This window comes from Ostrinia furnacalis, unplaced genomic scaffold, assembly GCF_004193835.3.
Source record: "Ostrinia furnacalis isolate ACB-3 unplaced genomic scaffold, ASM419383v2 OfSCF2870, whole genome shotgun sequence".
Taxonomy (NCBI): domain Eukaryota; kingdom Metazoa; phylum Arthropoda; class Insecta; order Lepidoptera; family Crambidae; genus Ostrinia; species Ostrinia furnacalis.
Genome location: NW_021133109.1, coordinates 1 through 13,514, shown reverse-complemented (window position 1 = coordinate 13,514; position 13,514 = coordinate 1). Strand labels below are relative to the sequence as shown.

Below are 13,514 nucleotides of genomic sequence, written 5' to 3'. Positions count from 1 at the left end.
GCCTGGATGCGGGCAGCGCAGGACCATTCATTGTGGAAAACCTTGGGGGAGGCCTTTGTCCAGCAGTGGACGTCATTTGGCTGAAACCACGAAACGCCGCACAATAATAAGCTTATTACTGGTTGTCTTGCTGTAATTTGACAGAGCTTTTTAAAAGCCAAGCTTATTTTTGAGCTGTCACTCATTCTTATTGACCAAAATGTAACTTATACGGTATTCAAATTTTAGTTGCTCAGTTGAATTATAATCCGGATTATAAAGTAAAAGTTTTTCATAGCTAACCCACTCTATGGGAGCCTCCATAGTGGCAAAGGGAAACTTTTAACAAGCTAGAGCAGTGGTTCCCAAACTTATTTAGTCTACTGCCCACTTTGAGAATAAATTATTTGTAGCGCTCCCCATTTTTGTAGTCAAGAGTCGAGCTCAGTCGATGTCTAAGAATCATCCTAGAAGATGACGCCTCCCAAGTCTCTACACAACGTCCCGATTTTTTTTTCTGGGTCTCTTACCGCCCCCCTTTAAGCCTGCAGCGCCCACAAGGGGGCGTTATCGCTCACTTTGGGAAAGACTGAGCTAGAGGGATCACGGATTATTCATAGCGCCGTTTGCACCCGCCGTATGTCAGTTGTCTATGATCTTTTGTGTTCGGACATTTTTCTTTCTTTTCGGGAAGCTTGTATTCATATTCGGTATGAAGAATGTTAGAGCTTATGTATAAAAATGTTTAAAGAATTTTAGTGTTCATTTTGTATGGAATTGGTTTTCAGTTATGTATGAATCAAAATAACAGATGATTTGGCTGGCAGTCATTTTGTTATGAGAACAAAATAGACACTGTCAGATCACCTGAAAGATTTTTATCAACTGAAATTGTCTTTTAGTGATTCGATTGTTTATTATATTTAAAAATCCAGTAAACAATTTTATATAAAATCATTTTTCATATAGGTATCTTGTAAATTAGCTCTTAATAAGTACAAATAAAATGTCAAAATATAGCAGCTAGAGTTGCTGGCCTTTTATTGCAGTTAAAAGTAAAAAGATTTTCTAGCACGTTCCTTAGCAACACGTAACACAAATTACGTTAAAAATATTGCGATCGTGGTCACATTTTCGCTAACAGGTTTAGTTTATGGGCAGTAGCAATATATTTTTGTAAATTCAAGTGGTGCTTTCAGCCCTTTGGTCTTGAATTAGCTGAGTTGCGCCATCTTGACAAAAATTTGTCAAACTCCATACAAGAAGCACTGGTTTTTGTTATAGTTAGTTCGGTTAAAGTAAGTTGGTGCAACTCAACCTTAGTGTATTCAACACACAAAATTATAAAGAAACCACCATTAATTGAAGGATGTGAGGTTGTCCCTTTTGTTGGGAATAATTAAACGCGTAAGATAATTTGATTCGCACAAAGGGCAAGTAAAGTATTCACAAACATTACTATGAGGTCTCACAGTGCGCGTGTACGCACAGGGTGACACACAAACCAATCACAGAGCTCTATTCAACGCTATGCATTCGATTTGCTGCTTCACTTAAGCAAGCATCGTTTAGTGTATGCTAGGATCTTTGATAATAAAAGATGAAAAATTAACATAAGAAAGTGTTTCAATTACTGTTGAAGATCCATAAAGTTATAAGTTTAAACACGTTTTATGCCAAGCATTTGTATAAGGTATGGATTTGGGTATAATGTTACTTTTAAAACATTACCAATGCCAGGAGAAGAATAAGCATTTTTGAATCTTTTTAAGTAGGTAATACAATAATTACTGGCACACTACAGACTCTCACTTATCGCCCGATTAGCTCGGACATCTTTAGTGGAACCAAGTGGAACAGTTGCCTAAACCGCTTTTGGTTCTACGTTTAGTTTTAGTAGTCGTTACATGAGCTTTGTTAAACGCCAATGGCAGCCCACAAAGTCTTGTAACATTGTTACAGCTCTCGCGTACAGTAACAGGTAATTTTAGAGCACTACTTGTTTCCGTGTCTTTGACGTGTCTCGCGTAGTGTCGTGTTTTAAAATTTATTTCTCTTCAATTCAATTTAATTTACAAATGTATGTCCAATAGTATAAAATCGATTTTCTCGAATCGACTTAAAGAAGCCCTTTCTTAGCGGAACCTATGTATGTTCTGACTTTCAGCTTACTAGACTTTATTTTAGCTGAATTTCAGGTCGTCAGTCCATCGGCATCGCTCGCTGTCGTTTGCTGGCAGGGTTCTAAATAGAAACCGTTCACTTCACTCATCATCGGTTCTGAAAATGATGTAAAAGAATTGTTAAGAAAAACTTAAATCCAGGTTTCAGGCTAGCTGACAGCCTAAATCATTTTAAATAGTAACAGTTGACCTTCCTCATATCCGTACCTTAAAAATATTAACTCTTTAAAATGATGACCCTCACCAGAAATTAATCCTCCCCTTTATCTAGATCGCCCTGTATAAAATTCACTATCTACCGACAGGCTTCCATTTACCGTTATGAGTGATATATAGTGGCTATTCCGTTTTATACCTTATGGTTATGATAATAGAGCCGGACGATAACGTTCTTTAGTGTCGTGCTTTCAATGTTGCTTGATATTGGAATCTGATAGATTGGGCAGGAACCACTTGCATCGTAGAAGCTGAAAGGAAATTTAAACTATGTTGCTAAGTGTACCTAATTACTTTCCTTAGAATTTTTGGGTCCAATACTCATAAAGGTCTAGCTTTTAGCTATTATGTAGGTATTCTTTTAGTATTATCTAAATTATGAATATTAATTGTTAACATTTTTGTGAGTTAGATCAAAGTTTAGTTAAATTGTGTATTTTAACCTAAATCTTGTACCTTGCAGGTCCCTAAATATCTTTCACAAACACAAAATCAGGGTCACAATCCAGCTCGCTAACGGGGAATGTGATAAATAGTTGCAGATAAGTCGCAACTTGACTCGGACAAATGCAGCCAGTTAGCGACGAGCGCTCTGGTTTGTTGTTAATAGATGTGCATTTTTTGGTGCCAAAAGTTACGTTCCAGTAAAGATACTTTTCAGCTGCTTTTGAGTTGCGACTTGTAATTTCCATTTATTAATTTTAACTGGAATTAAAGAAATACAGGACAGTGATAATCGACAAATGCAGCCAGTTAGCGACGTGGTATTTTTTGGTGCCAAAAGTTACCTTCCAGCAGAAATAATTTTCAGCTACTTGCGAGTTGTGACTTGTTACTAATTTGAACTGGAATTTAAGAAACTTGGAGCATGATAACTAAATTTAAACGCTCTACGAATAATTTATCCAATAGCTGATTTCTTAAAAATGATAAATTTCAATGCTAGGTTTACGTAAAATGCGAGGAGAGATTTGGGTCCTTCACTTTTTTTCAAATAAAACATTTCCATAAAGGTAACTAGTAATAAAAAATAAAATAAGCATACGTACTATTTTATTGTAGAAGGTAGGTATTCTAATTATACAGTGTGAGTCACGTTAAAGTGTACATATGAAAATAGATGAAACTAGACCTATTTTTATCGACAAAAAAGAGGTCAAAAATTTTTTGAGATTTTTTTTTAATTTTTTATAGAATTTTTTTTCTTCCAATTACTTATTGTAAAGAAAACGTAATAACTTTTAAACTAAGAGGTATATCCTAATAAAATAAAAACAGTAATAATGCTAAATAACAGACGATACTAAAAAAATACATAAAATACTCAGAAAATGCCAACAAATAATAAAAAATGATACTTTTTGAAAAAAAACTGCTTTTAAATTCGTGTTTTTTTTGGTTATTTGATAAATTTATCCAAAAAATGTCCCTATAACCGGTGGTTTTTATTACTTTTTATTATTCTCTATCGTATTACCTTCGTAAAACCATAAATTGCATGTCTCTATCTCTATCACAACGTTTGCAATGATCGTTTGAACTAAGCCTCTCCGGGCGCGCCATTCAACGCTTCGTTAACAACGAAACTGAAAATGGCTCTAGATTTGTTATTTTGATAAAGACAAGTTAGATTTCAAATAAAAACAAAAGATTTCGGAGTAAAATAAGCATTTTAGTTAAAATTAAAATTGTCTCTTAACTGTAGCGGAGAATAATGTTGTGGCAGGCCTTTGTTCAAACGATCATATCAAATGTTGTGATAGGGATAGAGACATACAATTTTTGGTTTTACAATGATAATACGATAGAGAATAATACAAAGTAATAAAAACCACCTGTTATAGGGGCATTTTTTTGAGAAATTTATCAAATAACCAAAAAAACACGAATTTTTAAGCAGATTTTTTTCAAAAAGTATCATTTTTTATTATTTGTTGGCATTTTTTGTGTATTTTATGTATTTTTTTAGTATTTCCTGTTATTTAGCATTATTACTGTTTTTATTTTATCAGGATATACCGCTTAGTTTAAAAGTTATTACGTTTTCTTTACAATACGTAATTGGAAGAAAAAAAATTCTATAAAAAATTAAAAAAAAATCTCAAAAAATTTTTGACCTCTTTTTTGTCGATAAAAATAGGTCTAGTTTCATCTATTTTCATATGTACACTTTAACGTGACTCACACTGTATAATATCACTTAACAATCTATGTGAATATGTACGAGTAAATCCAGTGCTTAATTAATCGTGTATCGTGTAGTATTTTGTACACAATATTCTCTTATTACTTGGAATTAAGTACTAGTACCTAATTAATAAAATAATCGCATCACAATCTCATAAATTCCATCAAAGTATACGTCTTTACCCACCGTGTATCCATTATCTGTTTCATAATTGTGCTCGCTCGCATTAGCCGCCATTTGTATTAATTCTATTGAATGATTAATAGATTACGATATGGCATTCCTAAATCTGGAATGCTCCGCTAGTTTCCCACAATCGCTCTTGATAATATCGGATGATGCGGCAATAGCTCCGTAATACATTAATCCTGGATATTTGATTTGATTTGATTGCTAAGAGGTAGGACTTGTTGTCGTTTGAATTGTAACAGTTGTGATAAGTGCCCAAATAGGCTACAAAGTTTATCACGAATTTTCTTAAAGGGGTGCTAAAGGTGGTTTTAGCAAAGTTATTTTTACAGATTTTCAGTCACCGTAAAATCGTGAATTCCGTCAGATTATAATCTGACGTAGTAATCTACAATATCTGTTAGTTTACAATTTCACGCGTTACTATCCGACTTCTTGTCACCTGTCATTCGCTTTACAGTCTGGAGGGTCTCCGTGTTGTTCGATTATATTTCTTAACCTTTTGGGAAATTGTAAAATAAATACGGTCTGTGGCGTACATAAATATTACATTTAATTAAAGACAGCCAAAGTCAAGAAGGTTTACTTACTATTGAAATTTTCAATTAAGGCTTTTGCGTCTTTCATATAAGTGTTTCATAAAAATTGTGCACTCAGTGGAAATTCAGCCTTACACCATCACGAGTTAGCTATCGCCCCCTCTTTGGCAAATGGTTTATCGCAAACAGTATCTCCGACAAAAACAGCGGATCAAGACTATTACAAAAGTTGCCACATAATACAAGAGCATTTATTCAAACAGAATATAACTTTCAATTTGAACGGGAAAAACTTCTCTCCATTCGGAACACGCGCGAAGCCACTTAACTCACAAAAAGCGGTCTCCATAACAGTTAGTGTAATTTTAAAGCTGGCGCTACACTTTAACAGTGTTCATCTTCAACCCTAGCTACATATTTAAATTAGGGGAATTATAAAACGAGCGACTAAAAAAAAACTTTGCGACTGATGATGGCATACTATTTTAATACATTGAGCGGTACGAATTTGAATAAGCGAAAAATTAACCAAACCTACGACGAATATTGATCAATAATAAAATCCAGAATGAGCTTACAAAATGTGGGTTTTGATTATTACATTTCAGACATAAAAATACTATCCGGGCGACTAAATTACTAGGTGAGCGACTAGAAATACAGAGAGGGCAACTTTAATATGAAGATACATTAGATTTTTCTAATTGAGGTTTTACTGAACGAACTACAAAAAAGTTAATTCTAAGCAAAGTTTTGTGAGCTGCTTTATTAATGATTATTGGTTACTGATATTATATTTGAGGTCTCATGTTTTTTATTTTGATACGCTTTATTAATGAAAACTACAGATTGTTACAGCGCGCGAATTCGAATGGGGGCGGGGCGACTGTCCCGAATTTTTAACAAAATATGTATGCAAACACGTTTTGGGTCTAGCAATTCGGCTCAAACTTACAACACCGCCACTGGAAGCAAAACTGATACCTATTGGACAAAAAAGAAAACGAGGCCGGCCCGCTAAATCCAAGCCAGCACTTATCATACAGTGGCGATGAGTAGGTAGAGCTCCTCAATCCTCATAGGTACCAATCAATGAACCTTATTAATAAGATTACTTTTTTTTTGGGTTGACAGAAGCGACTTATTTTATTTTGTTTTTTTTTTGTTGATTTGATTTAAGAAAACACAAATTTATTTCATTTTTCGTAATACATTGTTTCATTTGATTACCTACTCTTAAATTTTAATGATTTATTTTTTTCGCTACTAGAATAGTGTTCCGTCAAATATTTATTTCATAAGATCATTTTTTATTTAAATGTGGGCTCATAATACGCTGCTCATAATAGTATTTTTCAAAGTAGTTTTTGCATTCGAAACACTTCATTAAAGTTAAAAATACCGCTCAGTATAAAAAAAGCATTTGCCAAATATTGAAAAAAATGCAGGACCTAACGTTGACACTCAATCAAATATTAGGTCGCTCAAATATTATGAAGCTTCTCATTTTGTATTTTAAGGAACTCAATTTTCTTTTGTAAGTTGCTGTTCTTTTGATTTTTCGTCACTCGCACTCAGTCGCTCACTTAGTAATTCTTTAGCCCACATTAATTATTTTTGACACTTACAACATAAATTTACAGTCACTCGTTTAAATACTACCCTTTAAATTATAGCTAGCTACTAGTTTTTGCCTACAGCTTCACCCACGTGAATTATGGTCTGTCAAATACCCAGACTATGTTTGCCCCAAAGGTTTAAAATACTCGTAAAGGTAACTGTAATTTCACAACGTAATTTTCAATATTTTTTATATTAAGTATCATTGCCTTTCCACTCAATTAGGTACCATATTGAAAATTGTAATACAGTAGCTAACGTAGTAATTTTGAAACAAGTCGCAAAGCACTCAATTATGAATTTGAGTATATAATGTTACTTGTACAACCACATCGCGATTGCTATAACATAAAACACACATCATTAAACTTTTACAGAACAATTCAAGTAGCATATCAAGTGTTACATGGCCCCAATCGCTGCATAATGGATGCTCAGCTTAAGCCATGAATACTTGATGCTGAGGTCTGCAAGGCCGCTAACATCTCACTTAGGGTCGTTAAGTGTTTTCGAAGTCGCCATTAGTCTGAAATATGAATTAATGGCGGGCGACGCTGCGGCGTCATCGGTACACGGCAAGGTGTCTGAGGATAGCGCCGGCTGTGGAGTAGCTTTATTTTAGTTCAAACGCACAAAAGACTATACAGTGTGAGTCACGTTAAAGTGTCATTGCAAACGTTGTGATAGGGATAGAGACATGCGATTTTTGGTATTACGAAGGTAATACGATAGAGAATAATACAAAGTAATAAAAACCACCGGTTATAGGGGCATTTTTTGGAGAAATTTATCAAATAACCAAAAAAATACGAATTTTTAAGCAGATTTTTTTCAAAAAGTATAATTTTTTATTATTTGTTGGCATTTTCTGGGTATTTTATGTATTATTTTAGTATTGCCTGTTATTTAGCATTATTACTGTTTTTATTCTATCAGGATATACCTCTTAATTTAAAAGTTATTACGTTTTCTTTACGAGAAGTAATTGGAAGAAACAAAATTCTATAAAAAATTAAAAAAAAATCTCAAAAATTTTTTGACCTCTTTTTTGTCGATAAAAATAGGTCTAGTTTCATTTATTTTCATATGTACACTTTAACGTGACTCACACTGTATTTTAGTAGCAAATATCAACACAGCATACATTATCAAAATGTGACTAGAGATTCGGCTGTACTTTTATATCTGTAACTTGCCTTAACTTGCTATTTAAAAACAGTAATTGTATTGTCTTCTTATAGAATACAAAAGAAAATTAAAATCTGTTCATCTTTAACCATGGTGTAGACACTTGTGTTACTCTAAAGAAACACTAAACCGTGAGTAAATAAGCAATAAGCACACTAACTATAAGTCTTTAGCCTGGAACTTTATTTCTGTATTAAGTTTTGCTTCTATCTGAAAAAGCTTCAAAATAAAATAATACATACGAGTAGGTGCGACTCCATGACTTTCCATTTACAAACGCGCATAACCAAGTAAGCCGACGGGTGGTCATGATTGATTATGTCGCATTTTGCGTCGCGGCTTCCACGACTCCGGTCGTATCCAACGCTCATCTTTACCGACAATCACAGATAACCGAACATGGACAAGAAACAACAAATGTTCCGTATACACAACACTAATCAGGTTAACGGGAAACAGAAAAACCCCGGCGAAGTAAGGGAAGGTAAATAAAAACAAAAATACCGCAGAGGATTTTATTACGGAAAACTTTTCAGATTACGTCCGCCAAAACTCTTGCTTTTATGTGAAAGATTGCGGCAGTCTTATCTACTTTTCCAATTAAAATTAGCATTTTAAATGCGGCCTATAGCATTTTAGGGTTTATGATTTTGGTGAAAACTTTGTAAATGTTTTAACCACTTCTTGATGTCCAGCTGTTGTACCTCTGTACGTCTATTATCAAATAAAGTATCGTGCTATAAATGGTAATTGTATAATTAACGGTGTACGAGTAAAGATAATTAGAAGTGGGGGATATAATATTTGTATTAAGCAGTAACAGCATTTTATGATTGGAATGTAATTTTAAAAATTACTAGTACTCCAACGACTTTTCAGAAAAGCTAAATAGTTGTCAAACGAATCAAAATACATATTTTCTTCGTAACTAAAAATATTTTCCTTGTTTCACCGACTTCTTTAAAAGCCTTCATAAAAGTCAAAGGTATTTTTATTTCCTATTCTTTTTCCCACTTTAAGGCAAGTTTCTGATTTGAAAGCTTGCGTACATGTTTTATAATTAGACTTCTTTCGGTTTTGAAAAGTTTCTTCGAAGCATTTCAGCATTAGATTTCTACATTTATTTGCTACGATTTAACGAGACGAAAATATATTTCAAACAATACCTAAACACACAATACGTCTGTCAAATTTTAGTAGCAAAGATATTTATACAATGGAAGAGCTATAACAGTGTCAAATAAGTTTCAAATTAGCAGCTCCTCCTTTTGATGAGGGTATTTCGAGTAGAAATTGTGAGAAGAAGTTCTCATTACAGAATACGATGCGAAGGAAATCTACGGTCCGAAGATCACGGACAAGGATGGCGCACTTTTGGATGAACACGACAGCTTCTACCACACCACTAAGAGTCTCCTAGTACTGTTCCAGATTATGGGGATTATGCCCATCATGAGGGTTCCTAAAGGTACACTTTGCTATAAAGGTTTGCTGTGTAGTTTTTCAAGACTAGAATAGGTTCATTCCTACTCTTACTGTGAATGTCGTAAGAGGCGACTAAAGGTGACACAAGCTTCCCCAATCCGTCTGGCTGGCTAGCATGAACTCCCCCATAGGGAAGGAAAATCCTCCATATTTTATGCTTTTGCACCTCCTCTTTAATTTAATTTGCGTCTCTTGCAGGAAACTAAATGAACTGATGATGACTAACTAAACGACCAACACAAGAAAAAACATGTATGGTTAAAATGTCAAAGATAATATTGTAAGCGACAGCTTCTATGATGGTACCTACATAAGAATATTCAGTGGTTATTGAGTAAAAATTACCAATAGGCGATCTCTCAACTCATTTACTTGTGTCGTGTGCCGTTGTTAAAGAACTCTATATTCCTTACAGATGCCCAAACAACAAAAAGAACAACATTCAACTGGATATCCAAGGCCACACTGTGGGCATACTTGGTATGGGGACTAGAATGTATCATCGTTGTTAGAGGTATAAACTTGTTATATGACAAATTAATTGTTATTTTAGTATCAAGTCTGGGTCTATCTCATGCAAAAAAATAAAATAGGAAAAGAGATCTTAAATTCAACTGTGTAGATAATAAAGCACAAAGTAAAACGCAACCCACAAGTGATTTATACTTATTATAGAAATTAGACATGTATTGGTTCATTCGAAAAGTTAAGTTAATTAATGAAGTTCGGAGGAAAACGAAAGGGCCCTTAAACTAAGTGCTATCATTTAAAATCCAGTTATGAGATGTAAGACGATTAATTAAAATTAGTCCGACTAATTCCGTTTTCCAGAACCGCAGGCTCAGGCGTAGTTTAATTTTAGTGGGCGCCATGTGTTCATCCAGATTAGAATCGAGATGATTAATTCATGCGATTTGCTTAAATGTTGGTTTCATTGTATTTTCGTTTATGGTTTTCGAAGAAATAAGTCCTTTACAGACGTGAGATGTGAGTTTTAAGACGCTTGCGCGCTTTAGTAAGTTGTTCACAAAATAAGTGGCTGCGCACTCGATGCGCGTCAAATTAATGATTATTTTTAATAAGCGTTACTTTAAAAGGTATTCTTTTAGATGACCTTATAAAGGTCGCAGTAAGACGCTAAATTCGGCCAGCTCTCAACCTAATAAATAAAAATAACATAAAAAGTATTTTCAGATAACTAAGATCCATAAAGAGGTAGTAAAAGCTTAAGCTGATGTTAGTATTAAATTTCTCAAACGGACCTTGTCCTATAAAGCAGTGAAAGCAGCATGTGGCCGATCAGTGGACAGTCCCCACTATGCAGCTATCTCCTGACCTGGTACCCGGTGGCAGCTGCCGCGTACTCTTTACAGTGTGGTACAGTAATGATGCGAATGATGCGCCCTGTACAGTACAGTACAACAGTTCTTTTACAGTGGGCAAAGAGCGCTTAGCGAACTTCCAACAGAACACAAACAAGCGTTTCGACGAAGTGATCTACAACATTATATTCTTGAGCATTCTCATACCGCATTTCTTGCTGCCCGTCGCGTCGTGGCGCCATGGGCCTCAGGTGGCCATATTCAAGAACATGTGGACCCATTATCAGGTGGGGCACCCCTTTTACAGTCTCGTCTTTTTTCCTTCAAATAATGTGTGTAATTTTAATATTTTTATTTTCAATGATGACAGTATATTACGTAGGTACTTAAGAGCGTTGTAGCAAAAAGTTGGCGTTCGAATTTTAGGTTTTTATTGCTTGACGTCGCGTAGTGAGTGCGCAAACTGCATTTATCTGTACAATTTCAACGCTGCGTCGACTAAACGATCTTAATCCGTAGTTGTATCGTACCTAAGACAGTACATCATACATAATAATAAAGAAATAATGTATAATTTACCTATTTGATTTTTTCTCAGATCAGACTTTTAGCAAAATCAAGTTACGTAATTAATGTATTTTTTACACTAGTAAATCCCGCGACAAGTTTTTAATCTTTAAATTGAGTAAAGTAATAAGTTGATGGGTTTGAAAGAATTTATGTTTTATTTTATTCTTTTTACAGCATCAAAAGCTTGTTTATGAAAAATATTTACTATTTAAATTTTACTTTTGACATTATTATCTAAAAGTTAATAATAAATATTTAGTTTTTATAAATCTAAACAAGTCAGGAAATCAAAGAGGTAAATGATTTTATAGAATTTATTATTATAAACCACATCCTATAATGCTAAAAAATTAGAGGTAACTTTAAGATTTTTATCCGTAGATCAAAATTTATCTAATCGTGTTTTTAAACAGTTATCCCATTAGGTAATACAAACCCATCAAAAACAATACTTGTCAAAAAACCAAGTCTCACTACTCAGTTGTTCTACGGTAAAAAGTTGTGAGATCCATGTAATACCAAGTCCAGTCCAGGAAATCATTAACGTTTTACATAAATATATTGACTTGGCCATCGCATGAAAACACGTGTAAATTAAATTATTTAGTAAGTAAATTTTAAGTTGCAAGATTTTACAACTCCAGATGTCAAAGAAAATAAAAGCTTGTAGATAGCTTTACAAAGGAAAGAAAGATTTATGAAGAAAATAAAAAGTACTGTCTACGATACATTTGTTAGGCCGTGTTGCACCGTCTTACTTTAACATTGACATCAAAATTTTGGATGTCAAAAATCTGTCTAAAATAAAACACTGGTTATTGTCAGTTAGGGTCAAAGTTAGGTGGTGCATCTCAGCCTTAGTGTATTTTAATTAAATTTAATACAAATAAGGATGACGAAAATAATCGATAAGTGATCTCACTCGAATATTATTGTATGCCCATGCGGCGGAACACAGCTGATCTATCATACAAATTTAATGACCTGACTTATGTACCTGTGATTTCACAATAAACACAATTTGAATTTGAATTTGAAAATATTTCTTATAGTAGGTATACAAGATGTCGAACAAATCGTTACTTACTGAAAAAGTGCTTCAAGAGACCTAGCGAAGGGCATCAATAATATGTTTAAGAACGAACTGAATCTATTCAAAAAACCTATATTTCCAGCTTTCATACATTTGATACAGTTACAAACAAACACGAAATCAATGGTTTCTGAATTCTGAGTGCCTTAATGCCGTCCCCGTTATCTGTTTATTTAGTATTTATTAATTAGTATCTCTTGATGATATTGTAGCAAGTTAAACCTAAAATCATGTTTTCCGTAAATAATTTAAATAAGAATGCAATTTACGAGTTTGTTGTTTGATTATTATATATTATTCAATTATAAATTTAAAAAATTAACACTTCTAATATGGTAGGTATGGCTGGCGAAGTGTGAATGTTTCCGAATTTCATACTAAATGTAAATTTTCGCATAGATCCAGTTTATTCTTTGACCTATTTATTGTTATTGTTTTAAAGAGCTCATGAAGCACTTACAGGAACAGTAAACAGTTTCTCGATATCTTGTATGGTTAAAAATCAAGTGAAATCACTTATCGTTTCCACCCTGTACCTATACTTTTAAAAATAAACTCATTTTATACGTTCATTTGTATAAGTATCTACAATACAAATATCTAACCAACTTAGTTGACGTTTTATAAAACTATTTGTCTAAGTGTCATCGAGCGACCGCTGGTGGATTTGCCATTTACCTGACCTACCCCTTTATTACTAAACGTTAAATATCAGATGAATAGTTACGCACCAATTTCTTTCATTTAGTCGTCAGTAATTGAACTTTCGGAAAAACATGACGAAGCGTTGTGTGACCATACTGACGCTATTCAACTTTTATTAGTAAGGAAGAGTATATTTTATGTTGGTAGAAACACAATAGCATAGACTAATGTTTTGACACCCTGTTAAAATTTTTATTAGTCATTTATTTTTTCCTGACCAAACAGATACCATAATTA

General features: G+C 33.7%; 1 protein-coding gene across 1 annotated transcript; it reads left to right on the top strand.

The window, feature by feature from the left end:
• Positions 1–8,501: 8,501 nt before the first annotated feature.
• Gr21a (Gustatory receptor 21a) lies at positions 8,502–11,196 on the top strand (the record flags this gene model as incomplete). The annotated part of the gene is made up of 4 exons (XM_028310014.1): positions 8,502–8,586; positions 9,421–9,570; positions 10,003–10,101; positions 11,024–11,196. Coding segments are annotated over exons 1-4 (507 nt in total), but the record flags the coding sequence as incomplete, so codon positions are not given.
• Between the last annotated feature and the right edge of the window lie 2,318 nt (positions 11,197–13,514).